This window comes from Sorex fumeus, unplaced genomic scaffold (assembly GCF_029834395.1).
Source record: "Sorex fumeus unplaced genomic scaffold, SorFum_2.1 ptg000047l, whole genome shotgun sequence".
Taxonomy (NCBI): Eukaryota; Metazoa; Chordata; class Mammalia; order Eulipotyphla; family Soricidae; genus Sorex; species Sorex fumeus.
This window is the reverse complement of record NW_026606104.1, coordinates 39,558,115-39,586,114: the sequence shown is the minus strand read 5'-3', so window position 1 is coordinate 39,586,114 and position 28,000 is coordinate 39,558,115. Positions and strand designations below refer to the sequence as shown.

The following is a 28,000-nucleotide window of genomic DNA, read 5'->3' as shown; positions in this document are numbered from 1 at the left end:
CCTGCCTGCTGTACTATTGTACTATCTCACTGGCCCCTGTGTCCTCCTCCAGTTTTCCTTGCCTCGAAACTGGCAATAATGACCTTGGCTTTGCCTCTCCCATGTGGGTATCATTCAGATCAAAGTGTGTCATAGGGTGAGACCAAATGCTACACAAAAGCCGCCTCTAATCTTTCCTGGAACAAGGCAGGGTGTAAGTAAATAAATAACTGTACATATGTAAGACATTATAATTACAAATGGCATTTCACCCTCCGAGCTATGGTGGGGAGAGAAGCATTTGGGAGAGTGTGAAGGACGTGATGTGGGTGGAGCCCAGTTCAGCTCTGGAAGGCAGACATAAGGTGGACAAAGGCGGCCAGCTCAGCCCACCGCACTGCGCCCCCAGTCTCCCAGATCTCAGAGGCTGGGTTCTGAGTGGGTCCGAGGGGGAGGAAAGGCCCCAGATTTTCCAGCAGGTCTCAGTTCAAGATTCTTACCCGCTGTGTGGCCTTAGCCAGCTCCCTTCCTCTCTCTGGCCCTCAGCTGCTCCTCTCAGATCAAAGCCTGTACCTGGAGACTCGGTGCAGGGGAGGGTGAGAAACCATCAGCCTGGCAGCCAGCCTGGCAGCTCGTGACAAAGGGCCTCGGGGATGGGGTACCCCTGCAGGGTGGGGTGGAGGCCAGCATGGGGCCAGTGGGGTCTGAGCCAGCTGCCGCGGAGCAATGAAAATCTCTTAACCACACAGAATTGTTAACAGCTCCCAAATCCAGTTGTACCACAGGCTTAGAAAGGCTTAAACTGTTAAATGCATAAACTTCCTCAATAAACGGGGCCTCTCTCGCCAGATCCCGGCGCCCAGCCAGATGAAAAGGCAGCGGCTGGAGGGGGGGTGGCACTTCCCCAGCTGTTTATGGCCCTGCAAGTGTTGGGGAAGAAGACTGACACTCAACCCTTCAGGGTCCTGGGGTGCAGGTAGGGGGCAGGGGAGGGGCACACGGGGGCTCCGGGTTCTAATCCTGCCCCTTCCTCGTGTGTTGCCTTGCACAAGTTGTTACCTAATCTGAGCCTCAGTTTTCTCTTCAGTGAAACAGGGGGTTGGGGGGTGGCGAGGCACTGCCTGGCCCCCAGGGCGTTCCTCACACTCTCACACAGTGTACATGGGAAGTGGGGGGGAGAGCCCTGCTACCTCCAAGAAGCAAGAAGAAGAGGAGCATAGGCCTTGCCTTCCTGCCCCCACCCCAGGGATTTGGCAGTTGTCCCACCTGTTTAATGGGTTGTTCGGGAAGGGAACAGGAAGTGAGACTCTGGTGACTGCTGGGCAGCAGGGGCAGAGGCCCACTCTCTCTGGTCAGGTGTTGGTGGGGGGGCGCCTTTTCAAGGTGTTGAACCCTTCAGCAAGAGGAGAGGTGCCTCACCCAGGGCTGTGTTCCACCATACCCACCTCCTCTTGCCATAGAAACCCCTCATCCTTCCAGGTCCAACTATTTCCAGGTGACACCAGTCTAATTTTGAGTCCCTTGGAATTTTTTTTTTTTGGTCGCACTCTCTCAGCTCTGCTTTCTCGGGGTTCCTCCAGAAATCTGGGATGCAGGCAAGGCAGAGCACAGGGAACATGGGCCACTCAATAAGCCTAGAACATTGGAGAAAGCAGAGTGACACTGGCTGTGTGGCTTTGCCCTAGACCCCTCTGCACCTCAGTCTCAGCCTTTATGGAATGGAGCTGGTCAGATAAATAGGAGCTGCATAGTACGTTTCCTCCTGCCTGTCCCTTCCCTGTGCCTCCCCAGGCCCAGGCTGGCATTTGCCTCACTCAGTCCTTTGGAGCCCTGGAAATTCCTTTACCTTCCTTTCATAGTGGCCAAGAACACTCCTCTAATACTCCTGCGCCCAACATCTGCATCTGGCCTGCAGGTCAGCAACACCATAGCTTAAGAAAAGACCAGAGGAATTTCTGGTCGTTTTCTCTCTGAGTCAAATCCTGCCCTTGGTTCTTCCACTCTCCAAAGCTCTGGGGGCGGGGGGGAAGGATGGTCCTCCAGGAAGCGTTCCTGACTCCCCACCTTCCAGCATCTCCATGTGGCTCAAGGCTGGAGTTAGGAGCGACCTCTCCAGGCCAAGAAGAGTTCTCAGCATCTCTGTAGTCCCCACACCTAGCCCAGGATCAGAAGTGGTGGTGAGTCGACATGTGTTAGCTTCCTGGTCATCTATGAAGAGACCATTGGGCCTCTCTGAGAAGCTTGAAAACTCAGGCCCTGAGGTTGGACAGAGAACCCAAAGGGCTTGAGCATATGCTTTGCATGTGGGAGCCCGAGGTTTGGTGCCCAACACTGCGTGGTGCCCTATGCAGTGCCAGGGAGTCCTGAGCCAGGAGCAGGCACCAGTCAGCACAGCCCTCAAACAAAACAACAGCAAACGTAAACAAATCAGAGGCTGATTTCCTTCCTTCCCTCCCTCCCTCCTTCCTTCCTTCCTTCCTTCCTTCCTTCCTTCCTTCCTTCCTTCCTTCCTTTCCTTCTTTCTCTTTCTTGGGCCACACCTGGAAATGCTCAGTGGTCACTCCTAGTGGTGCTTGGGGAACCATATGGGATGCCAGGGATAGAACATGAGTCAGACACGTGCAAGGCAAACACCCCTACTGGCTGTACTGTCCTTCTGGCCCCAGACATTGGTTTTCTAATGTCTGGCGACAGGGTTGCTGGAGGGGCAGGTAGACCAAAGAATAGATGGATGACAGCTATGGAAAAAGAAAGTATCCAGCGAAGGATGGGGGTGTTTCCAGCTTTTAAGAGCAAAGATTGAACAGCTTAACTTGGCCAGGCTCCCCAGCCAATCCCCCTTCCCCCAAGACAGGTCTGTGTGGTCTCAGTCCTTGGAGGTCTGGAGGGGATGACGGTCCCCCCAGCCCCCCTTCAGCTGCATGTCTCCACCCTGCCCTTGAGGAGAAGCAGCAGAATGTTCTGTAGGGGGTTCTGCACCTCTCCTCCCACCCAGCATTCCAACCCTCACGCCCTTTCCCCAGCCAGGAGGCTCGGCCAACTCCCTCCCCCTCCTCCCGAGACTGACCTTGATTCCCACCCCCACAGACTCACCAGAAACACTGGTTCAAGGGGCCAGCCTGGATGAGTTGGCCGGAAAAAGGCTGGCCCACTGGTTTAACTCTGAGGGCCAGAGGGGACCCCTGGCCTCTGGCTCCCTCCCTCCCTCCCTTGAGTGGGGAAACATTAGATTCTGAGAGTGAAACCAAATAAAGCCTCAGGCATAACAGCCCATGCTGGTGCGTATGAGGGGAAAGAGGCAATCTGGAAAGGCAGCCGCAGGAGGGGAACTCTTCCCAGCCTTTCTGCAGGGCAATCTGGCAGCGTGTGCATGGCCAAAGTGCTTAGAAAAAACAAAAGCACGTCCCAGCTGACCCTACAATTCCACGCCTGGAAACGTGTCCTGTGCAAACACAGCAGCAGTGCCAAAGGACAGAAGAACCATGAAGTTCTGTGGACATTTGTGCAAGGCTGTGAAACCCCGGCCAAGAGACGGCTACGGTGGCACCTCACCTATAGTGGCACCTCATGCCCCAGTGAGCCATGGCCAGCTACACTTCAACGTGCCTCCCAGCAGCCTGTTGTGGTAGGAACAACAGGGGTAAATGTCCACAACATATCAGTAAGTCAAACATTCTCCTGTGTTTTCAGCAGGAATCTTCCTTTTAGAAAATCAATAGGGGCGACTGTGCTGCAACGTGTGTTAACAGTGGACAGCTCAGGATGACTTAATTTTCGCCCTTTTGCTAATCAGTTTCTTTCTAAAGATTCTGTAAATAACTGCATTGCTTTTGTGATAAGGAAGGGTATCTTCCTCTCCCCCTGCCCAAATAAGGAGCGATAGCACAGCGGGTAGGGCGTTCGCCTTACAAGCGGCCAACATGGCCGACCCGAGTTCGATTCCTCCGCCCCTCTCGGAGAGCCCGGCAAGCTACCGAGAGTATTCGATATGCCAGACACAGTAACAACAAAGTCTCCAATGGAGACGTTACTGGGCCCGCTCGAGCAAATCGACGATCAACGGGAGGGCCTTTACCTTTACCTTTTATATATATATATATATATATATATATATATATATATATATATATATTGATCAGGAAAACAGAAAGGGCCATATGCTCCCCTCTCCCCCCAAAAAAGAGGCAGTGCTGGAGTCTTTATTCTTATTGTTCAGAGGCTTTTCCAGAGCTTTTTTCATTAGGCTGCCCTTCTGTTTATCCTGGTTTACTGATGTCTTCACACAGCCAGTAAGAGGCAGAGCTGGGTTCCACACCAGGTCTCAGGGCCAAGATGAAGAGGAGGGTGTGGGTGGGGAGAAAATCAGGCCTGGGAGCTGCCTGGCAGGGCAGGGCAGGGCTGGGCCGAGCAGAAGCAGAGAAGGGGCCAGTAGTGGGAGCGGGGCCTGAGCTGGAGTCAGCAGATCTTCGAGTGCACACACCCCCACCCCCACCCTCCCCGCTGGCTCGCAGCCCCTCTGCCTGTCCAAGCTAAATACTGAGAATCCCATTAAGACCTATGGGATCTCGTGTGCCGTAGACTCCAGATCCGTTATTGAAGCTGCAGAGTCATGGAGGGGCTGAGTCAGGGATGGAGAGACCCCATGGGGAAACTGAGGCAAGAGCATCTAGGAAATGAAACCCAGCAACATCTAGAAAGAGTCGGGGAAGCAGACTCGGGCATTTGGTGGGAACAACTGCCAGGGAACAGGAACCCCAGAGTCAGCCTCCTGCCCCCCTGCCCTGCAGACTGTAGGTGGCCAGCGTGGGGGCAGGGGCACAGACTGAGGGGAGCAGGCAGGAAGGTGGCACAACTCTGTGGCAAGTCCCAGATTTGCCCTCCCTGGGTTCGGCATGACTGTGCAGGCCCTGTGGACGCACCGTGGCACCCATCAATGTACCCTAGGTTGTCCCTGCAGGGTCGTTCTCACCAACTACACCCTTCCAAGGGCCCCTGTGTGCACCCCAAAACAATAAAGGTGTGAACCCACTTCTAAAAAACAAGCATACAAAAAAACCCCAAACTATTGGGGGCCTGAGTGATAGTACAGTGGGTAGGGCATTTGCCTTACATGCAGCCGACCCTGGTTCTATCCTTGGCATCCATATGGTCCCCAGCACTGCCAGAAGTAATTCCTGAGTGCAGAGCCAGAAAACCCCTGAGGATTTCCAGGTGTGGCCCAAAAAGAAAAGAAAAAAAACTCAAAAAACACAAACAAACAAACAAACAAACAAACAACAACAACAACCCAAACATAAAATCCCCAAATTATCTATCATCCCCTCTACCCTGTCCACCACCCCCACAACTGAAAACAGGGATGGAGACAACCATGACCCCCTGATCACAACTGTCTCCCCCAACTCTGATCTGTGCCTGGCTAGTGGAAAGCAGAAGGAACACACAGGCTCAAGAGCCCACGGAGGAGCCTGGGGTGAGTGATCAGGGCTTCCCCGGCGGGGTCCCTCTCCTCCCCCTGCACCCCTCATGCCAAGGGCATCCCAGGAAGTTGGTCAGACGAAATGCTGGCTTGTTTTCATTTGGGAGCCTTACTCCTGGCTCTGTGCTCAGGGATCTCTCCTGGTGGGGTTCAGGGGACCCTGTGGAGTGCTAGGGAGCCATCCTGGGTTGACCAAGTACAAAGCAAGCACCTCGTCTACTGGCCCTCTGACCTGGATCGAATGGGCTTGGCCTCGCCCTTTACAAACCAATTTACAAGTCTATCCCCGGCTCCCTTCCATCCAGAAGCCCCCTGAGCCCCCAGCGCAGCCCAGCCCACCTTCTCGGGGATGGCTGCCACCACTGGCTGCCTGTCTGCCAGGGAGACTTGAAGCCAGCCTATCTTTTCTCTAATTCGTATTAATAAAGCAATGGCTTTTTCTCCCTATCGGGTTATATTTCTGAATTAAATGCGTCTTTTCCAAGCACATCCTCCTATTTTCTGTGGGTGTGTGGCAGTGTGGCAGAGTGGCGGTGGCTGTGGTCTGTCTGGCGAGTCCCACTGGGGCTGGCCCAGGCCCACTATCACATCATCCAAGCGAGTACACGCTCCTCTGACATGGAAGCTGCAGAGCCACAGAGGCAGCCCCAGGGAAGCTGCCCCAGGCCCAAGAATCTGTACCGGAACCCGGTACAGAGCATGGGAGAGACCGAGAGACTCTGCGTGGAGGACGGGAAAGTACTCGGTCCCCACTGGAAGTTGGGGTCGCACTTCTTCGGTGGCCTGGGCTGGTGCCTGTGGGACTGGACTGTGTAGCCCATGGCACAGCTGCAGCACAGGCCCTGGTGGCAGCTGGTGTCCCTCCGGCCCTATGAGCTTACTAAGTACATTCTGACTAGCTTCTGTGACTCATTTCCAGGAGTGCGCTGAGCCGGGCTGGGCCTCCAGAATGGGATGGGGGGTGGGGGGGTGTGCAGGAAAGGGGATGGAAGGATGCCAGGGCTGGACACGCCATACCCCAGCATTACTTCAACTCGGAAATACTGCCCACAGCAGACATCCTCCACCACCCCACCGACCATGGCACAGTGACCCTGTCATCGGCCCCACTGCCTTGTACCCCACGTACCTCCCTCCACTGCCGCGTGGGCTGAATTTAGTGGCCCCCCCTCTTAAGCGCACAGGGCAGCAGTGTTCAGCCTGCCAAATCCCAGGCTTCCTTCCCCTCGGGTGATCTCAGCACCCCAATCATGGGCCCCTCTATCTACTTGTCTCCCAGAGGAACCCCAAGCTGACCCTCCAGGGACATGCAGTGCTGATAAAGAAGAAACTTTCCTTGTTTGGTCAGCTCTGCATCGCCTGCCCCACATTGATGGAGAACAAAGCTTAATAACCAGTAGCTCAAGTCAGCCACAACGATGGCACATTTTCTTAAAAAGGAAACCAGAGCTCTCTGAAAATGAAGACACTCGCCCTCATTCATATTCACAGAGCAATTACAATGGGAGCCGCTCACACCCAACCCACCGAGAGCTGGACGTCATCCCCCTCGCGGGAATACTCACGGGATTGCGTACCACCATTCAAGAAGTGCTGTGCAGACACCTCCTGCTAGGAGCTGGGTGATGGTACCATGGTGGGTGCTTCCCTGGCATGCTTGCCTGAGCCGAGTTCGATCCCCCCCAGCACCCGGTAAGCTCCTTCAAGCACCTCCAGGAGTGATTCCTGAGCACAGATCTCTACGAAAGACCTGAGCACTGCCGGGGTGGTCCCCCAGACAAAACAAAACAAAAGTTCCCCTAGTCTCAATCTCCCCTCCTTTCCCCCCAAAATAATCACCTTTGCTCAACAGCAGAACAGGACCGTTGTTTAAGAAACTCCTCACAGTCACTTGGCAACCCCAAGTGTCAGACGCCAGCTCGTAGTCCCGGCCAGAACACCCGCCCCTCTGCAGCCCTTACCTCGGCAGACGGTGCCATTCTCCACAGCCTCGAAGCCGGCCTTGCACATGCAGCGGCCGATGGGCACCAGCCACTCGCCATCCCCGTTGCAGTAGAGTTTGATGGGCACGTCCACCTCCTCGGCATTGGCGATGCAGCTGCCCCGGGCAGCCACCAGGGACGTGCTCTCTGCCCCAGACAGTGTCTCCTGGAACACGGCACCGTTCTGGATGACGCGTGGGCACTTACGGTAGAAGACCCGCACGGCGATGAGGGACATGCAGCCGCCGTAGTCCTGGAAGGCCAGGTAGAAGCCGCTGCGGGAGACGGGCCCGAAGCTCCGCACCTCGGTGTTGATCTTCATGACCCGGCCCCCCAGGTCCACCTGCGAGAAGCTCTCGTCAGCTGCGATGGTGTCCACCTTCACCCAGGGGTTCTCCATCCAGTTGGGGAAGGTCTTGGTGGCCGAGTCAAAGTCAGCCTCATAGTAGTAGAGGTTGAAAGTCTCTTTGCAGGACCCGGGCACGCTGGGGATGCTGCTACAGTCACGCACCGAGAACTTCATCTCCACATGGATGCGGTGGGCGCCGCGGCGCCGGATGAACTTGGTCCGCAGCCAGTTGTTCTGGCTGGACTCAAACACGTTGCACACCTGGTACGTGCGGATCGTGTTCATGTTCTCGTCGTAGCCACTCACCTCTTCCCACTGTGGGCGAAATACGAGTCAGCGGGAGGAGGCGGGGGCGCAGTTTTGGGAACACCCCATCTATGAAGGGAGACACGAGTGGGAAGTTGTCTCCCCCCCACCTCACCCATCGAATGGGCGCAGATGGGGCCCCTGGCATCAGGGATGTCCTTGTTTGACAGAGGAGGCACAGACTCGACCTTAAGGATTCTCTAATCTGGTGGCAGAGAAATGCTCTCTACTGACTCCCAGTCTAGGAGGGAGACAGGGACCTAACCCTAGAAAGTTCCCCTGGATTGCGAGGGAGACATGCCAATCTGATGGCAAGACCCTCTGCCCTGCCCTTGGCATTCCTCTTGATCTATGGGAGAGGTGACACTTCTTTAGGGGTCCGCTAATCTGATAAAGAAGACAGACCCCTGCTTCAGAGAGGCCCCATAGAAGGGAATCCCTTCTGCTGTATGCTTGAAACCAGGACCCTGGGACCTTCCACCCACCCCACCCCCATGGATGGGGACACTGGGTCCATCCCCAGGACAGCTGCTCTGCCCTGAGATGGAAAAGGACAAAGATGCCACTAGAGAACACTTCCATGCTCCCTGCTGGGTGGGGTGTGGGGAGTGTGGAAGGGCAGCAGGGCCCAGGGGTGCCCACAGAGGTCAACCCTGTCCCTCCCTCCCCTCCCTCCTCCCGCCACTGAGCCTATGCTTGCTCTTCCGGGCTCTCTTCCACTCCGGCTCGTATCTATCCATCCTCCGTAGCCCTGTGCAGCAGAGTCTCCCTCTGGCTGGGTTTGCATGCACCCACTCTCCCTTGGGCCTTTGGGGACGGTCACCCCGGGAGCAAGGAGAGTGTGCTAAGGCAGCAAGCAACCCACGTTTCCATCCCCCATGTGCTGCGGGTGCTGGACTGGCTTCTGGGCTCAGTGCACCAAGGTCCAGGACGGGGCTCAGCAGCAGAACGCTTGCCTGATGGCATGGCGAGGCTCCGGGTTCCATGCCCAGCATTGCCGGGGAAAAGGAAAGTTCCCCAACAGCAGAGCACCCCTGCCCACCAGGGCCAGCAGGAGTGTCCAGGTCCTCAGTTCTCTGTCATGGGGATGGCATAGGGTATGCGTGCTTATCCCCATTTTACAGAAGACGATGGAGCAGAGATGGAAGAAGTGAGTTCCCTTGACGTGGTCAGGAGCTCTGAACCATCCATGCTGCCCAGAAATGAGATGCCAAGAGTGCCCCAAAACCCTGTGCTCTTGTTTCAGCTCTGTCAATGTCCAGTGTGACCTTGGACAAGTCATTTCTTCTATTATCCCAGCCTTCACATGTGACCAAGGGGGACAGGGTTCTGGGGACTGGAGACGCATTACCCTCCAAGGACTGATCCTCACCCTTTGGCTCCCTTCGATTCTCTGGGCCCCATGTGCATGGGGAGAAGCAGCGACAGTGTGTGCCCCCAGAGAGCACTGGAGAGGCTGCCCTGAAGTCTGAGCCACACCTCGTCTCACCTCACCTAGCTTGCCTAGCCTTGCCTCGCCTGCGATGGCCTAGCCTGGCCTAGCCTTGCCTCGCCTGCGATGGCCGCTTCTAAGCTCCTACATTGCATTTCTTCTTTTTTTTCTTTTTGGTGGCACCATGTGACAAAGTCAGCCCCTTGTTACAATCACTGCTCTTCTTCAGAACTTAATTAGAGCACTTAATTAGAGCACTCTGCCTTTCTCCCCTCTCTCTAATTAACATGCGGAGGCCCTACAGCCCAAACACCCCGAATAATTGCGTCCGGGGGCCCTGCAGCCCAGCCTGGCCTCATTACTGGCTGGGTGGGGCTGTGGGCCCAGTAGCCTTTGCCTTCGCAGATGGAAAATTGGTGACAAGAAAGAGCCACAGAAAGAGGCCTGACCCCGGGGCCCTGCCTATTGAGAGCACAAGCCTGGGCTTGGGGGGTGGGATTCAGGCCCCTGGGGCAGCAGCTGAGTCCCAGCAGAGGGGCTGGGCTGGGGGGAAGGGAATGGATGGGCTGCGTGCGCCCAGCACTCCCCCAGACCCAGTGAGATAAGGAAATGTTGGAGTGATGACAGTGATGGCGGTGACAGCTATGACAGCTGCCGGCTACTAGGAGCCCCTCTCTGTCCGTGCTGGGTGCTCTGCAGGACACCCTCATTGGGGCCTGGGAGGAAGACATGCCGATCTCCATCTTCTCCACGAGGCCTGGCCAGGCCCCTAGCTCCAACGCCCTGGCATGTGAGCAGCAGCTCCTGACCCCAGGCCTCTGAACTCAAGTGCTGGGCTGGCTGCTGTCGGGAGATGAATCTGACATCATCCCTGACAGACTCCCCCAGAGCTCGGCCAGAACATCTGGGCTCAGATCGCCAAACCCAGGGAGGGGTGCTGAGGGGGGGGGGGGGGCTCAGAGCACATGGTGGTCACACTCTTATGTACACACTGAGCCCTCTTCCCTTATGAACTGTGCCAGCTGGGATGGAGTGATGGTATTGCCAGTAGGGTGCTTGCTTAGCACACAGCCAACCTGGTTCCACCTATGGTACCCCACATGGTCCCCGAGTTCCACCAGGAGTGATCCTTGAGCAGAGAGCCAGGAGTAAGTCCTGGGCACAGCCAGGTGTGACCCAGAACCAAATCCAAAACCAAGAAACGACCCAAAACAAAAGCCATCCTTGGCAGAGCTCTGTGCCTCAGTTTCCCCAGCCGTAGCGGAGAGGTAATTCCTCCCCACAGGACTGGAGATGCTGCAGGTGAAAGTGCTTGACTCAGAATCTGACAGCTGAGGCTCAGGAAATGACACTTCTTACCTATTAGCTATAAAAATGGGGGTGTCTCTTCTTAGTCTCACCCTGAGGGGGCCATGGGAAAAAGGCTCAAAGCATCCAGCATGTTGTCATGGTAACCAGGGCTCCATCAGTGGTGAGGGATCAGGAGAGTGGGCAATGAGAGGCCTGGTTCTGAGCTTTGTAGGAAGTGAAGCAGCTGGAAAGGGAGGGGGAAGGGGGCATGCAGGGCCTTGAGAACCTGAGGTGGCCCGGGCAGCCAGGCAGGGTTTGGGGACCACTGACTCACCCCTGATGGAGGATGCACCATCCAGCCCAGCTCAGCAGTGGCAGTGGTAGAGTCCATCAGCGTTTCTGTGGGGGAAGCAGAGTCACTGTCAGTCTGCCTGCAGAGTCCTGTCAATCACCCCACCTCTCTGGCCCTTCACCCCACCCAATTCTATACTCTGGCCAGTCATCTGATGCCATTCCTCTAGGTGCCAACCTGAAGGTCCAGTCCCATCATCCACAACACTCTCGACCAATCTTGTCCCACCCATCAAGATGCCATTCCCTCCTGCCCTGTCAGAAAAGGAGCTTCACCAGGGTGCCCTTGATGAGTTTCAGAATCCACCAGGAAATCCAGACTTCTGTTTGTTTTTTGTTTGTGGGTCACACCTGGCAGAGCTCACTGCCCCTGTAGTGCTTAGGATACCATGCAGTGCCAGGAATTGAACCTGGGTTTCCTGCATGCAAAACATGTGCTCAGTCCACTGGGCTCTTTCTCTGACCCAGTTTCAAAATTGTATGGTCATTTAGGGTGTCTGCATGAGTTTTGGCTTGCACTGAATTTTCAAAAGCTGCCTTTTCAAAAGAAAACCCTAGAGAGCTGGCCATTCTGTCCAAGCAGAGCCCCATGTTACCCCTCCTCCACCTTCTGGCGTGGGCTTCGAGTCAAGGATCCCTTCACCCCTTCTCCAGGAATCTGGCATCCCCCACAGTGTCCCTAAGTCAGTGGCCCCTCCCCCAGAACTTGGCCAACTCTGCCCCTCCGAGAGGGCACTGGACATGGAGGGCTGAGCACAGTGCCAGGAGGGGCTGGCCAGAGAGTTGCCCTCTGGGGTTCAGGACCTTCGGGTCCGTTCCTGAAGCTGTCAGGTCTCTCGTTGCCTCCTCTAATTCCAGCAGCTGGAGGGAAGGAGCCATACGGTGTGATGAGCAAACCCACAGGACCACTCACCCACCGATCAGGCTCAGGACCCCTCGCCCCCTCGGCCCCTTCTTTGCCACAGGGCTCCAAAAAACACTCTTTGAACTCAATGGCAATGCACTGAATAGATTTAAATTGGCCCCTTTCAAATATGCGCTCAACGGATATATCCTGATGTCCACGGCATAACGGGCACTGAGCAGGAACCCACAAGTAGAAAGGGTGAGTAATGAGACCCTGCTATGTGCAGTTCTCAGTATAGCAGTTATGAAGCAGCATGAACCCAAGGGAACACAGCTGCAAGAGAGGAGGTCGCGGGACCTATAGGGGCATGATAGAGCTTCCAGGCCCTGATCCCGGGAGTGTGCTCTGGCCAGGCTTCACACCCATGCCCAGGGCAGGAATCACCAATCAATCCCTGCACTCAGATCACCAAGCTTGGGGCCACAGTGTCCCCAGAAATCAACAGCCAGCACTGGGACCCCAATGCCTGCTCGAACCCAGCAGTCTCATGTTGGAGAGAAGGCAGCTGGGGCACAGCTGGGTCACAGACTTGGCAAACATCACAAAGGAGCAGGTGGCAAGAGGGGCAGGTACAGGTCATATGGTTTTGGAGACTCATTTTGGGGACCCTGGCTGGATGAACTCTAGACAGAGGAGTGGACAAGGTGCCCAGTATGCAGGTCACTGCTGGTGGAAATGCGAGATCACAGGCAATGGAACTCAGGCCAGGGAGGCCAGAGGAGGCATCTGGGCAGTGGTGACCCCCGGCAGACCAGGGGGCTGACAAGAGGGGACATGGCCATGGCGGTGAGCCTCCCTGGCAGCCTGTGACATATATTCGGGGTCACCGTGTCCCTCTGCCCTGGGGGGGTGGGTGCCAGGGATGGTGAAGTCCAGTGCCAAGGATGCCTTTTTTGGTGGCATATTGGAGGGAAGTTCTATTGTGGTGCTGAAAAGAGGGCTCCTTTTCACACGCGGAATGCTACAGATTTTTCTTCCTGGAGAGAACAAGGGCTGAACTTTTAACCTGTTTTCTCTCATCGGCCTCAGCCAGAGGCACGCCAAGCCGGGCTCTCTGCCTGAGCCCGGGGAACAGCTGCTGGGAGCTGTCGAACAAGGGAGAGGAGAGACTCTGCTTAGGACATAAAAGGGGGTCGGGTGGGGGAGGCAAGCCGGCCAAGCAGGTGGCCCCACCCCTTGGCTGGATTCCTGGGCTGACCCACAGGCCAAGTATTGGAGGATTCCATGGCCCAGAGGAGGGGCTGTGAGCTGACATCCTCATTATCCGGGTGGGAACTCGGGCCCAGAGAGGGCAAGTGACGTGCCAAAAGTCATATTCTAAAGCTGGTGCTCAGAGCCCAGGTTCCCAAGTTCAGGGGGCCTGGGTCGGGGGGCAGTGGGGGCTTCACCGCCTCTCTCTCTGCCTCCCACCACATCTGGAACACGCAGGGGAGGCTCTGCCGGTGAAGGGCTGAAGTCAAAGGCCTGGCTGGCTGAGACAGGAAGGGGCCAAGAGGGAGTGTGAAGTTTGCGACTCCTTGGGGACGGTTGCGGAAGGCAGCACCTCCTCTGCCTCCTTCTTGGGGGATACTGCGGGGCACCCCCAACATCCCTGTTTCTGTTCAAAGCAGCTCCACAAGGAGGACAGCGGAGGGGCGCTTCTCCCCTGCTTTCTCAGGGGTCCTTCGCTTCTCAATAGCGACAACCTCCCTTCATCTTAACAACAGAAAGCAGACAAAGGGCCAGGGAGGTGGCTCAGTGGTAGAGCACAAGCCTTGCCTGTGTGAGGTCCCCGGTCGAATCCCTGGCACCCTGTGGCTCCAAGCACTGCTGTGGAGGGTCCGCCATCACCATGATAACGGGAGTCACAGAGACTTAGCTTCTACCACAGGCTCTGCCGTGCACTTGCTTTATAGCCTTGGTACCCTGTCTCAGCCTCACATCTTCCATCTGGAACATGGGCATGGTCTCTAGCAAGTGCGGCCAGGGGGATAAAGTGAATGGAAAACGCCTGAGCATGGAGCCCAGCACCGAGCAGACCTTGATGGGCATCACCCACCTTTTGGAGCCTGAGGATGTTGCTTTTGGGTTAACCTGGTACCCACGCACACACTGTCTGCCTTGGGCTCGTTAGAAGGTCCCTGAATGTGAAGGTGGGTCCAGATCAAGCTGCTGACCCCCTTTCCCCAACTGGCCTCCCACCCCAGTCACATACCATGCCTGGAAACATCTGACAGATACCAGCCTTAGCTCAATGGCTGCAGACTCAGGGGATCCCTTTCTGGTTCATCAGAGGGAGCTTGCTGAGGGGCCCCAGGTTTCTTCTTTGCTCCTGGATAAACTAACCAAGCTCAGTTCTCTGAGAGCCAGACTTCGAGTTCTTGCCTCAGGGCTCCAGAAGCCAAGCCTATGTCCACATTCAGCTCCTCTTTTCGTCTGTCAGGGTATCCCCAAATTCACTCAGAACACCCCCAGGGAGAGAATGCATGTCTACTGAGGCAGAGACCATTACCTAGAGATATTGTTTCATTTCCTAGGGAGAAATTGAGGCTACCAAAGGCCAGGACATTAATGGATTCTAAGCATTCCCTCTCAGCCCTGGACCCCACACATATACTTCTTCTGCTCTTCTCCTTCACACACACACGTGTGTGTGTACATGTTTCCAGGGATAGAATCTAAGTCCTGTGCATGCAAGGCACGCACTGTAGGCTGAGTCACATCTAGGGAGCCTCTCTACACTTCCTTTATCCATCCTAATTCTCATCTGTGAGGTTTCAGCTCAGGTCACCACCTCTTGGCAGTCCTCCTGAATGCACACCACCCTATGGTTCTGCAGCTCCCGGTGTTCAGAGACGCCTGACACTTGCAGATATCCTGTGTGGGAAGGGCCTGTCCCATCCTCTTCCAGTGGTCTATAATGCCCCGTGCATAGGGTACTGGGTCCAGATTCGAGGGTCTCTACAACACAAAGCTTGGCACCCAATAAACCTCTGAGGCTGAGGCTGAGTAAAATCCCATGAGTGAGGGGAGAGCATGCACTAGCGTTGCGAGGCATGGCATTAGCAATCTGGCTGTTCACACAAACAACCTGTGCATTCAGGGGTCACTGTCGCTTCTGCTTAACTCCCAAGGACATTGGAAAGAAGAAAAAGTGATGCCGCGACAAATGGAAAGTCGGTACCGACTGCCACAAAAAGAAGGAAAACAAACACCAGGCAACTCCGCCTGAGTTGTTCACTTGCCACACTCTTGGGGTCATGAGGTGCCCTGCAGCTGCTTCGGAAGTGCCAGCAAAGCTCCCACCCCACTTCCACAGCATCAGGGACCGCCCCTCCCAGAGGACGTTGCCTGTGCACACAGTGTTTCTCACCACAGATGTGACACGGACTCCACAGGGAGGGCCGTGGGGCTGGTTCTGCTGGTCCTGGGACCAGGAGCAAAATGGCCATGGAGGCCCAGCAGCCCAGAGGAAGTGTTCCTGTGCTGGAGACTTGTAGAGTGACCCGGCAGGGCATGGGGAGGGCTTGCTAGACTGAGGGGTGCAGGGGTGAAGGCTCAGAGGTGAGCAGGGCATGGGAAGGGCATGCTAGGCAGAGGGGTGCAGGGGTGAAGGCTCAGAGGTGAGCAGGACATGAGGAAGCTGTGCTAGGCTGAGGGGTGCAGGAGTGAAGGCTCAGAGGTGAGCAGAGCATGGAGAGGGTGTGCTAGGCTGAGGGATGCAGGGGTGAAGGCTCGGAGGCGAGCAGGGCATGGGAAGGGTGTGCCAGGCAGAGAGGTGCAGGGGTGAAGGCTTGGAGGTGAGCAGGGCATGGGGAGGGCGTGGTAGGCTGAGGGGTGCAGGGGTGAAGTCTCAGAGGCGAGCAGGGGATGGATGCAGGGGTAGGGTAGGGAGTTACGAGAGGTGAGAGGGAGCCCAGGATATTGGACATGACACTCTCTGCCCACATTCTGCCAGCCTCCTTAGTACCACCTTTCCCTCACCCTAACACTGCCCTTGCCCTTGCATTTGCCTCTGGGCATGCCCACCCCAGATGGCTCCTGGGAGTGTTGAGTTCTAGGCCCGAGGAAGCTCTAAGTGACTGTTAAAACAAATGCTAGGGCCAGAGAGATGGTGCAGGAGTTAAGGCACTTGCTTTGCATGCAGGCAAACATGGTTTGGTCCCTGGCACCACAAGGGTCCCCTCAGTAGGAGAGGCGTGACTACCGAGTATACAGAGCCAGGGATGGTACAACCTCATTCTCTAAAGCCCCCATCCTCAAATTCCAATGGGGGCACCAAGGCTGTGCCCAGCGGAAGAGCACTCTCCTTGCAAGTGTAAAACTCTGGGTTTGATGCCCAGCACTGCAGAAAAATGAACAAATCAAACAAGGAAAGAAACCACCAGTGTTTAGATAAGGAAACCAAGGCTGTTTGGACACAATCTTAGCTGCCAGGTAAAAGCTCGGTGCAGGGCCTTTAGCCCCGCTGCCCAGGACCTCCCTCAGCAGGAAAGCAGGGTTCTGGCTGGTGGGGGGGGGGGGTGCCTGTGGCCCAAGCACCCCTCACCCCCGCCCCTTCCTGCGAACTGCACAGAAGAAAGCAATCAGGAGGCCCTGGCTGCAAGCGGGGGTGGGGGGGCAGTCCCCTCGCGTGCAAACGAGCTGTGAGCTGTGTGCATTTCAGAAATATTTCAGCCAAAAGGAGAGACACGCTGAAGTCGTTAGCATTAGGCCCACAGGGGGTGGCTCTGCACGACCCAGGCAGAGTGGCTGCCACCCCCATTTTCAGGAGGGGGCCGTGTTCTTCCTCCTTCTGTTCCCCCATCTATCCGTGATCCCTCTTGGAGCATAAACCTGCTTGTAGTCATGACCTTATTGAAGGTCTCTAAGATGGGAGAGGAACTCTCATTAAGTACCTCTGAGGAAGGGGACGGAGCTGGGAGCTTTCCCATGAACCCGCTTTATAGATGCAGAAACTGAGGCCAGAGAGGTGCTCAAAGTCACACACGTAGGCCTGGCATTTGAACTTTTTTCCACATCTACCACAGATGGGGGAAAACTATCATTTGGTTTTTGCTTTGGGGGCCAAACCTGATAGTATCCAGGGGTGGGGGAATGGGTTACTACCCCCCTCCAGATCAGAATTGAGGGATCACTCCTGGTGTTCAGGGGACCATGCAGTGCTCAGTACCAGACCAGGACCTCTCCCGAGCGAAGCCTGTGCTCCAGCCTTTTGGACCATCTCCCTGGCCCCCACCTCCAGGTTATTTTTAAACTCTGCAGCTATGATCTTGGAAAACAGACAGCACAAAGCAAAATCACTGCAGTGTTTTGTTCAAGTTGACTTTCTCTCTCTGTGCGCTTCTGAGAGGATCAGAGCACGAAGAAGGAAGGGCAGCAACAGGAGGGGGCAGAGACGGGGCAGGGGTGGGGCGGGGTGGGGGAGTGCTGTTTCTAAAGTCCATGTCTGATCATTCTCTTCACAGCCTCTGCCATCAACAGGATAAAGGCCCAGAATGTGGCTCAGTGGTAGGGCACTTGCCTTACAAATGTGAGGTCCCAGGTTTGATTCCTGGCACCTCATAGTCCCCTGAGCACTGTGGGAAGTGCCCCTTGAACACTGAGACCCTGAGCACGAGCAAACAAAACCTGATGTCTCCAAGGACCATGCCTTGCTCTCTCTTATACTAGTGTTCGGAGATCCCAGGGTGCTTCTGCTATAAAGGTGGCTTCCAGGCTTGGGTCATCTGACCCTTCCCGCTCTGCTGGCCTGACTCACTTCCCTTTCAAAAGGTGTAGCTCCGAGTTGCCTGCCTCCCGGCAGCCGGCTCCAAATTCTCCTGGGTGAAGTAACAAGATCACGGATATTCCAGAGAAGGTCTCTTCTACCTAACATGAGCCAGGTGCTGTGCTGGGTCTTGGGGACCAGCAACCAGTGCCCAGCCTGTGAACTTTGCACAGGGAGAGAGAGAGAGAGACGGAGTGAAATGGCGCATCCAGGCTGGGAGCCAGGAAACCCAGAGGAAGAAGGGATTAGCTCTGACCAGCAAATTCACAAAGGTGTCTCAGAGGAGGTGGCATTTGAGCTGGGAGGAGAGGGGATGGGCAGGTTGCACCGGGGAGCTGGCACAATGGAAACACAGAGGAAGCAGCTTGCAGGGGCGTTTTGGACAGTCACAAAACCTGATGACAGGGAGGAGGGAGTGGGCACAGCAGTCAGAGCTGGACCTTCATTAGCTGCTTTGTACTGAGCGAGTCTTGGTACTTTACAGACTCCCTTCCCGGATGTTTCACTAGAGTTAGGAGAGGGGGGCCGGGGTCTTCCCAGACAGGAAGCACTGAATCTGGGGCTGCCTTGCACCAGCACACATGTGGACAAGCACCGTACCACTCTGTCCCCTAGGGTGACAGCAAATGCTCCATGGACACATTGATCATCATGGGCCTGCACACGTGAGCTCCAACGTGGAGCTGGGCGCTGACACACAGTCTGCCTGGCAGCAGGGAGCTACAGAGGATTCTTGAGGTGGGTGATGCGTGGGTGACCGCTGCTCCCGGGGATCTCTGGCCAAGAGCAGCCCACAGCCCCTAGCCTGGGGCACAAGCCCAGCTGCAGATGCTGCTCTGGACCTATCCCAGCAGCTTCTAGAGGTCCCTGTCCTGGCCCAGTGATGCTGAGGGGAATCTGAGCCCATCACCTTGGCTGGTCATGTGGGCAGTGGCTGGTGCCTGGTGCTCCAGCACTTTTCAGGGTCCAAATAGACATTTTAAGAGGGGCAGCACTCCGGAATCAGGAGGTAAAGGTCAAGACCACCGGCAACCACCCTTTGGAGGCCCAGTTTCCTCATCTGTGAAATAGGAAACGACAAACTCCTTCCTCTGTGGGCTTTGGGGATTGCTGCGAGGTGCTGGGTACAAAGGGTTTTTTTTTTTTTTTTGGTTTTTTTTTTTTTTTGTCACCTGTCAAGACCAGGCTGCAGGAAGATGGAAGGTGAAAATCGCTAAAAACTCATAGGCAGGGATTCATGAGCATTATCTCCTTGGATGGAGCACCTAAGGCCCTGAGCAATCAGGGACTTCCCCAGTCCCCCTGTGGCTTTGCTGGTACAGGGAATGAAAAATAGCCAGAGCTGTGGGTGCCCAGAAACTCAGTGCCAGGCTGGTGTAATCCCTCGGCATATATGGCAAGGTGGGCACTGCTGTACCTACTGTACAGGTGAACAAACTGAGCCCAAAGAGGCTAAGTGATGTGTTCAGAGCCACAAGATAGAGAAAAGCAGAGCTAGATGGGTGCCCAGGCCAGCCTGACTTAGTTTCCCAAGGTTCCTCCTTGGGCAAAACACCTAAAAGGAATGACCCTGGGCACTGGTGACGGTGTAGCAAAGTCACTGAAGCCCCGGGCTAGTTCAGAGAAGAAGGTGATAGGCTTCCAGTGGGCAGAATGTTGTTTTTCCAGCTTGGCCCGAGGCCCCACCTTGGGCTCATGGAAAGGGAACCCAGATAATGTAAAATCCTTCTGCCTATGGCTCTCCCATCACTTAGAGGCCCGGAGCTGCCTCGGTTGCCTGCCCAGAGCCTGCTCATGTTTTCTCAGGCCCGGATGGAGGAGTCCCCATGACGTCGGCTCCTCCGTTCTGTTCCCCGCCTGCCCGTCGCTGGCCTGGGCATCCGCCAGCGCCGGCCGCCAGGCTGAAACCCAATCCTTGGGGCCAGCCGGGCGGCTCGCTAACAGCGGGCCGCATTGTACGGCCAGGGCTTCGGGAGAGTTTGGATTCGCTGCTTGGGGACCCACTTAACCTCCGCAAAGGACAGGATGATGGATGGGGGTCTGGGAAGGGGTTGTGGGGGGCGGGGTGGGCGGTAAATGAACACCAGGGCTAACTGGGGAAGGAAGCGAGGGGAGGCAGGGATGAGAACAGGCGGCACACACAGGATCTCTGTTCATCCTCCCCACAAGGCTGAGACACGTTATTACTGGTCCCGGTTGATGGAGAAGGAAACTCAAGCTCTGAGAGGTTAGGTGACTTGGTCAAGGTCACACACCGAGGCAGAAATTGAACCCAGGCCATTTGCCCTTGGGGCCTTCCTCATTTACTTGGCTGCCCCTTGACCAGCATGTGCTCGGTGACTCTTAATCCTTCGAGCTCTCTGACTAGGGGTCCGGAAAGAGCTGCGGTTCAGGCATATGCCTAGTATGGGAACACCCGAGGTTTGATTCCCAGCACCATGTGGCCCCCCAAACATCACCGGATGTAGCCCTTGTCGTTCCCAGCATGAAAGGACTGGAGCAATAGGACAGCAGGTAAGACGCTTTGCACGCAACTGACCTGCCAACCGGGGTTCAATCCCTGACAATCCATATGGTACCTTCAGCCTGCCAGGAGTGATCCTGAGTGCAAAGTCAAGAGTAAGCCTTGAGCATCACCAGGTATGACTCAAAAAAAACAAAATAAAATGAAACAAAGAGGGCCTGAGAAGCCTGCTCCTCTCAGTCCCACGCTGAACCGTTGACCCAGTTGGCTGAGAATTGCTAGGGCCGGGGGTGGAGGTGGAGGCACTGGGCCTCCAGAACACTGGGAGCTCTCCACCCCGACTCTACACCAAACACATAAACTTTGCCTTAGAGGAATTCACAGGTCCTCACACCTATTAATCAAGTTTTTAAAAATAACAATACAAAGCCAGGCTGGCAGCGGACACCTTTGCATGGGACTGGGTGCCTGGCACTGAGCACTGTGGGTCGCAAGCATCTCCCCATGGGTGACCCATGAGGGACAGAGGGATGAGCGTCACAGATACTTCCACAAGATGCAAGGCAGAGAGGAACCACATAGCCAGACATGGCAGAGGAGGCAGGAGGTCCGGCCACGTACCTGCTTCCATCAGGCCCCTTCTAAGTGGTGGCTGAATATTCTGCTGCTCTGCTCTGACCAGTGGATGAAACTCTCAGCCTGCAATTGGGCACAAAAGGTGAGGTCCCCTTTCTCTGCAGTGGTGCTCGCCTCCCTGGAGCACCCGCTTCTGTGCATGTTTTAAGACCTGTCTTAAAAGTGGCCTCCTATCGTTCGGGACGGGAGATGTGTGCTGAAAGTAGAGAAAGGATCAAACATGATGGCCTCTCAGTATCTTTATTGCAAACCATAATGCCCCAAAGCAGAGAGACAGTATGGGGGGAATTGTCTACCACAGAGGCAGGGGGAGGGTTGAGATGGTGGGGGCGGGGGATACTGGGGACATTCGTGGCGGGAAATGTGCACTGGTGGAGGGATGGGTGTTCAATGATTGTATGATCGAAACTCAATCATGAAAACTTTGTAACTGTAGCTTACGGTGATTCAATAAATTTTTTTAAAATATATATATAAAATAAATTAAAGCAAAAAAACAAATTGCCTCCTCTGAGAAGCCTTTTCCGCTGACCCTTGCGCCCAGCGCATGTGTCCTGTGTGTGACTCTGCTTTGCTAACTTTCTTTGACTCATTGACTCAACTGGACTGGGACAGGATTGAGTCTGGCTCACTGTTAGAGTCTTTATCTTTTCTCTTAAAACCATTCTTGACCACACAGCCCCACCCCCAGCCCCAAACTGCAGATACCCTCTCCTACTTACACCATCAGTCTGGATGTCTGAATTTTTCCTCCAGAAAGATGGCTCCATCCACCATATCACATAAAGTGCTGACCTAGTACCAACAACTGTGCTGAGCAATCATGTATATTATCTCCACTGATGCCAACATTTCAGGGTAGAATTATTAGTGCCCCCGTTTACCCATCTACCCACCATCCATCTAGCCATCCACCCCTCACTCACCCCTTCCATTCTCACCTACCGTTCTACTCTCCACTAACCCGCCAGCACCCATCCATCCATCTAGCAACCACACAGCCTCCATTCGCTGTTTTTACATTTTCCCACTGAACCAACTTTCCTTCTTCATCTCTTTCTCCCTTTCTCCCTATCGCTGGGGGCAGGGGATGGGGAGTGAACTTTGAAGAGGTTAAACAACCTGTCCAAGATCACATACCTAGTTAGTAACAGGCAGGTCCAGGAGTGGAACCGTTCTGCTAAGTGACTTCTTGTTTCCTCACTCTGTTTTAAACTGCCCTGTTCCATCCAGCTTTAATATTATAAGTCACCTCAAATCCTTTCGGATGTGAGTGGACGGTGAATTACAAATCGATAAGACACGGACCACTGTAAGTCCAAATCAGGGTCTGTCAGGTTGGAGTCAATTAGCAATTCTGCTGCAGGACCTGCTGGGACTGGATCTATTTGCCTAATTGGCACCGGTTTCTCCCAGTGAAAGACAATTAACTCAAATCCCAGAATCCAGACCACCCCTCTGCTTCTGGGCAAGATGTCAGGCATTTAGCCACATGAAATTTTACTGTTCATTCACTCACCCATAGACCCACACACCCACTCATCCATCTACATTTCCAACCATTCAATACTTGCAAAGATCCATAAACAATCCTGTCATCTGTTCACCCACCCACCTAGCTATTTGCCCACCCACATACCTATCTATTCACTTACCCATCCATCCTTCCATCCACCCACCCACTACTGTTCACTTACCCAACAATCCACCCACACACTCACCCATCTATCTATCCACCCATCCTCAAACCCTTTTCTCCAATACAACACCCTGTCCTAGCAGCCATTTATGAAATCACTTGCCCTTTCTGCCATCCATTCACTCTTTTGCCTGTCCACCCTCCCATCCATCCTTCCATCCATCCACGCTTCCATCTACCCATTTATTCACTTTCTCACTCACTTGTCCTGCTCATTTACTCTTTCACTAACCCAGTGATCCATCTTCCATTTGCCCTCCTATTTATCTATCATACACTTGGGTATCCATCCACTCATCCATCACTTTACCCATCCATCATTCAATCCATCCTTCTACTCCTCCCTTCAGCCCTGCCTACACTGATCCATCTTTGACTGAGTCAAATTCCTTCCTGCCCTAATTTTCTCTTCCCAATTGTCTATACATGTGCCATATTCACCTATATTATCTATTCATTTAACTGTCCAGGCTTCAATACCACTTACTTATACATCTAAATTTCTGTCGCCTGGCTACCAATCCATTCTTCCTATCCAGGCAGCCTGAGTTTACTGAACACTTCCTAGGTGCCAAAACCCCTTCGTGTATCCAAGAATCAAGAGCTGGTACTGCTGGGGTTCTGGGATTGCTCTTGGGAAAAGTGCCCACCTTATAAGAGTGAGGTCTAGAGTTCAATCCCCACACCACCCCACATACTGAGAGCAATCCTGGCTATACTGCTATTTAAGGTTCAGGTGCTACATCACTGACTCACCATCCATCTAGAATCCCACTTAGCCTCCATTCATCGTTCAGAAATTTTCCAATAGAAACTACTCCCTTTCTTCATATGGATGGGGAGTACCTAACAACTAAGTGAAGGGAAATACATAAATATAAGCAAATATTGCACATATATGTTATATGTGTGTATGCTGATGCTGATTTGGGACAGACTCTAATGGCCTTACCCAGCTCTGGAAGACTGTCCAGGTTTCACTGCTGCCCCTGGACATGTCCCCTTGCTGGGGTTGGCATCCCAGGTCTGATCTGCTGCCTCCTAAGCTATTTTCTTCCACCATCAGAAATCAGTTTCACTGGGTCCCCCTTGGTCTGCAGACTGGCTCCCCCACCACATCCAGTATGACCATGACTGAGGCCCATCCCACCCCACCAAAGACCTGGATTCAGACTCACCCTTGACCCCTACCTTCCACAGTCTGGAAAAGGGAATTCTTGGCATAAGCCAACACAACTCCATAGGCAGAGGAGGGACCCTAAATCAATCAAGAGGCCACAAGAGACTTCCCAAATGAGTGACACCTGGCCCAGACCTCCACAGTTCTACATGGGAACAGCCCGGCTTGGAAGGAGGGAGGCAGCTTGGAAGGAGGGAGGCAGAGAAGGGAATGGGTGTGGCAGTCAGGAGAAGCAGCTTCTACAGGGGCTGGGGCCAGGGAGGGAATCCTGCACAGAAAGGAGGCAGGCCTGGGAAGAAGGGCCCCGAAAGCCCTGCAGAGCCTCTGCAAGCCAGGATCCTGAGGGCGGCGGGAACCTGATCAGGCTGTCATTGCATTCCCACTGTCGAGAGATCAGAGAGATGGAGGGGCTGCCATGGGCCACATGGCACAGGATTCAGCAGGCCTACTCATCCCAAGCCCAGCTGTTGCATCAGAGGATCCACCTCCCTCCTCTGCACACCCCTCAGTGGCCCTCGGGAGCCCAGTGGGTGCCGTGACAGAATCCCAAGCCTCACCTCTGTCTAGCGGGATTCTCCTGCTCCTTCCCACTCCCCCGAGCTCCTTCTCTAACTGTGCCTGGTGTCTCAGTAGTAAAAATGCAAAAGACTCTGCTAGGACCTTTGCCCCATGCCCCAGTCCCCATGGCCAGTCAGCATCACTTCCATCACCCTCCGTGCCTCTGTCTGCATCAGTTCAGCCCCCACGGCCCTGATACTTGGACTCAGGCCTCAGGAGTAGCAGGGCCTAGGGAATGATGGGGATCTCAGGATGGAGAAGAACCGGCAGCGGAGGCAGAAGGGGGAAGTGGCAAGCAGCTAGGGGAAAGCACCTTGCCAGCACCACCTCCAGACCAGCTGCTGTGCTCACACACATCTGCTCTGTGCCAGGCATAGTGCCGGGACATGGCCATCCAGGGTCAGCCCTGACTCCATTTCAGCCACCCAAGTCCTCCGGGGAACATGCCAGGGTTCCTGGTTGGCATAGACGCACACAGAGGGGCCAATGAAACAGCTCAGCAGCCTGGGACACTGGCTTTGCATGCAGGAGGCTCAGTTTTGATCCCCAGCACTACACAGTCCCCTAAGCACCAGCAGGAGTGGCCCCCAAGCACTGAACCCCTGAGCCACAGGTAATCCCTGAGCACCACCAGGTGTGACCCCACCCCACCCCCAAACGAAAACCAAAATCGATACCCAAGTAACTGAGTCTTGGGGAAAATTTTCTAGTGGCTAACTTTCCCTGCAAGGCAGACTTTGATGTCTGAGCTCTGAGCCCCAGATGTTCTTCATGGCCCCTTGGGCCCTTCACAGTTGCAGTCTCTAGTGAAGGCGAAAGCCATGGCACGCCACTGGGAAACTGGGCTGCCAGGGTGGGGATGGCAGCATAGAATCAGGGAGAGAGGATCGAACCCAGTGGCTTTGGATCTTTCCCCACCAGCACTTGGCAGGGGATCTGTGTGTATGTATGTGTAAGTATGTGCATGTATGTGTAAGTGTGTGTTGTGTGTGTATATGTGTGTGCATGTGTTATGTGTATATGTGTGCACGTGTGCGTATCTATGTATTTGTGTGTGTATGTGTGTGTTTACTTCTCCTAAGCCTCCTGATGCCCAGTCCTGTGCCCTTCCCACCACAACTGCGGGTGCCTTGGCAGCCTGGGATTGGGGGGCACATGGGGGTGGAGACAACTACATCTTCTGCAATGGTTTCTCTGGGTTCCTGGTGGGGAGTGTGACAGAGAGATCGCCCTTATGAGAGATCATTCTCAAAGACTCTGAAGGAGGTGGGCCTCTTCTGCCTGGGCTGATACAGGACCATTACCAGCCCAGAAGTGGGCAGGCCAGGCAGAGAAGCTTGTGTTTCCAGCCCTGCGGGATGGACCCAACCCAGTCTGACGTTCCAGGGATTCAGAGGGGCTGGCAGACACCCGAGCACTTCCCTGCACCCCCTGGGGCCTGCAAGCTCAGTGGAAGCTCGTGTTTCCTATCTCCCACTACTGCTGATTCTCTGCCCTTGGTCCTGGCGCAACTTGGATCACCCTCTCTGAGCAGCGAGGGCACGGCCCCAACCAGGAATGAGGGGGCCTGTGGATGCACAGCTCTGTTTGCCTCCCTTCTCTGTGGATGTGACTTCTGCCCAGCGGGAGTGGTGGCTTCATCTGGGAAATCCTCCTCAGCCCTTGAGACTCAGCTCAGCCTCTCCTTACAAGAAGACTTTTCTGAACAGCACAAGCAGCCATCCCTGGAAGGGGTAAGATGTCCCTTCTCTGGGTCTCTCATCTCGGTGTATGCAGTGCCCTTTCCAGAGGCATCAGGATGGGCCTGCAGCCCTGCAAGGCCAAGGGCTGAGTGCAACATGGTGGCAACGGTTCCTCCCAGGCACAGTGAGAGGCCAGATTAGACAGGAAGCAAGTGGCTGGGGCCGAGTCTACCAGACAGGGCAAGGCTTCCTTAGCTGCCAGCTGTGCCACCTGGCTGGTCCCTGTGGGAGCCCACAGACCCACTGGCAATGGCCAGGCCCTGCTCTCTACACTGATCCACTGTTCCCCTCACCACGCCCATGCTGGAGCTCCTCCTGGCCAGGAATTCCATAGTCGTCATGGCCGCGGCCTGCCGGACAGCCCCGTAGACGGGCTGACGCTGGGAGCAGGCTCGGGAATCTGGGCTCTAATTGAGAAATTGGATCTGGAACCTCAAGCATCTCAGCATGCTGGTGTGCGCCCCACTGAGACCCAAGAGGCTTCTCGGGTGGGGTGGAGGTGTGCGGTGGGTGGTCCTGCACCTCAGCAGGGGCTCCCAAGTCCTTCCTAGCTGGACCTCCCCCGCTCCTGCCATCCCCAGCCTCAATGACCTCATCTGAAAAATGGCTGTAACCAGGTCTCCTTGAGCTGAATTTCTGCACACAAACGGTGTCACCCCATTCTCCCAGGGACCAAAGGGGCTGAGAACATTCTCGGAGAAAGCTCTGGCATGGGAAGGGTCAGCGCTTGCCTGGGAGCCAGGATGAGAGTCATGACCCTCCCGCCCTGCCATCGAGCACCTGCCCCGTGAGCCAAGCACTGCTGACCCTCCCTAGATGACATCACCTGGTCCCCGTTTAACAGCTTGGGAAACAGAGGCTCAGAGAAGGTCAGTGATGCTCTCGGGGTACCCCAGGGAGTAGAGGTAGCCCAGGGATTCTGCATGCCAGTTGGGGCTCCCGCCATCTCCCAGCAAAGCTCACGTGCCCTGCGTGGGACCTGGCAGGGAGCACTCCCTCAGCCTTATTTAACGTTGCAATTATCAGTCCCATTTCCCGCTGGTTCCCGAGGGACTCCCAGGGGAGCCGGGACGATCCTGATGGAGAACTCCAGGCACCGAGAGTCTCTGCAGAGCCGCCTGAGCCAGGCACTGAAGGAACGTGGAAGGTGGTTGGGCACCACCTAAACAGGGGCCCTTCTCCCCTCTGCCCTGTCTGCTCTAGCCAGCCCGGGACTTCAGGAGCTCCCCAGGAATGGGCGACTAACCGAGAAAGCAGAGACTGAAATGGGAGTCTGAGGCAGCCTGGGAGATCCTACAAGATCCTTGTGGGGAATAGTGATGTGTGGGTCCCAAAGCTCAGCATGACAGGCCAGAGAAGGGCCTTGGGATGTCCCGAGAAAGGCAAAGGGGCTGCTGGGAAAGGGCTTGGGGTCCGGGCAGACAGTAACCGGGCTCACGGGCATGGATTCAGGGACTCAATGATCTGGTGCTTCCTGGGGGACTTCCAGGAGGATCAGACTGCAGTTAGAACCCCGGTTTATAGACATAAACACTCAGCCAAGGTCTTGTGTCAATCCCCCAGACGCAGAACAGACTAAACGCACTCTGCTCACCTCTCCTCTGACAGCACCCACACACAGAGCCCCCGCCCGAGGAATTCTGCAATGGGTGAGGTCAGCACTCAAGCAGCAGCCCTGGTGTCATCAGAGGAGCAAGGAGCACAGGAGGGTGGGGTGGAGGGCAGCAATGCTGGGGATGTGGGGCTTCCCGGGGTATAAATCGGGCTCTGCAATGTGGGCACAAGTGGCCTGATCTGCGTCTAGAACCTTCCTTCTGAGCCCAGTAGTCTCAGACCAGCCACTTCCTTCCCCTCCTGGGCAATGGACAGGGACTAAGCTCAGCACCAGCTGTGTAGG

General features: G+C 55.1%; 1 protein-coding gene across 6 annotated transcripts in view; it reads right to left on the bottom strand.

The window, feature by feature from the left end:
* The window catches only part of EPHB2 (EPH receptor B2), a 196,820-nt gene that overhangs the window by 114,994 nt on the left and 53,826 nt on the right, over positions 1-28,000 (bottom strand). For all 6 annotated transcript variants that reach the window (XM_056123818.1, XM_056123816.1, XM_056123819.1 and 3 more), the window contains exons 2-3: positions 11,152-11,216; positions 7,420-8,104 (exon numbers count right to left, since the gene is read on the bottom strand). In XM_056123818.1, the coding sequence (XP_055979793.1) occupies positions 7,420-8,104; positions 11,152-11,216 (750 nt within the window). The remainder of the gene's footprint in view (positions 1-7,419; positions 8,105-11,151; positions 11,217-28,000) is intronic.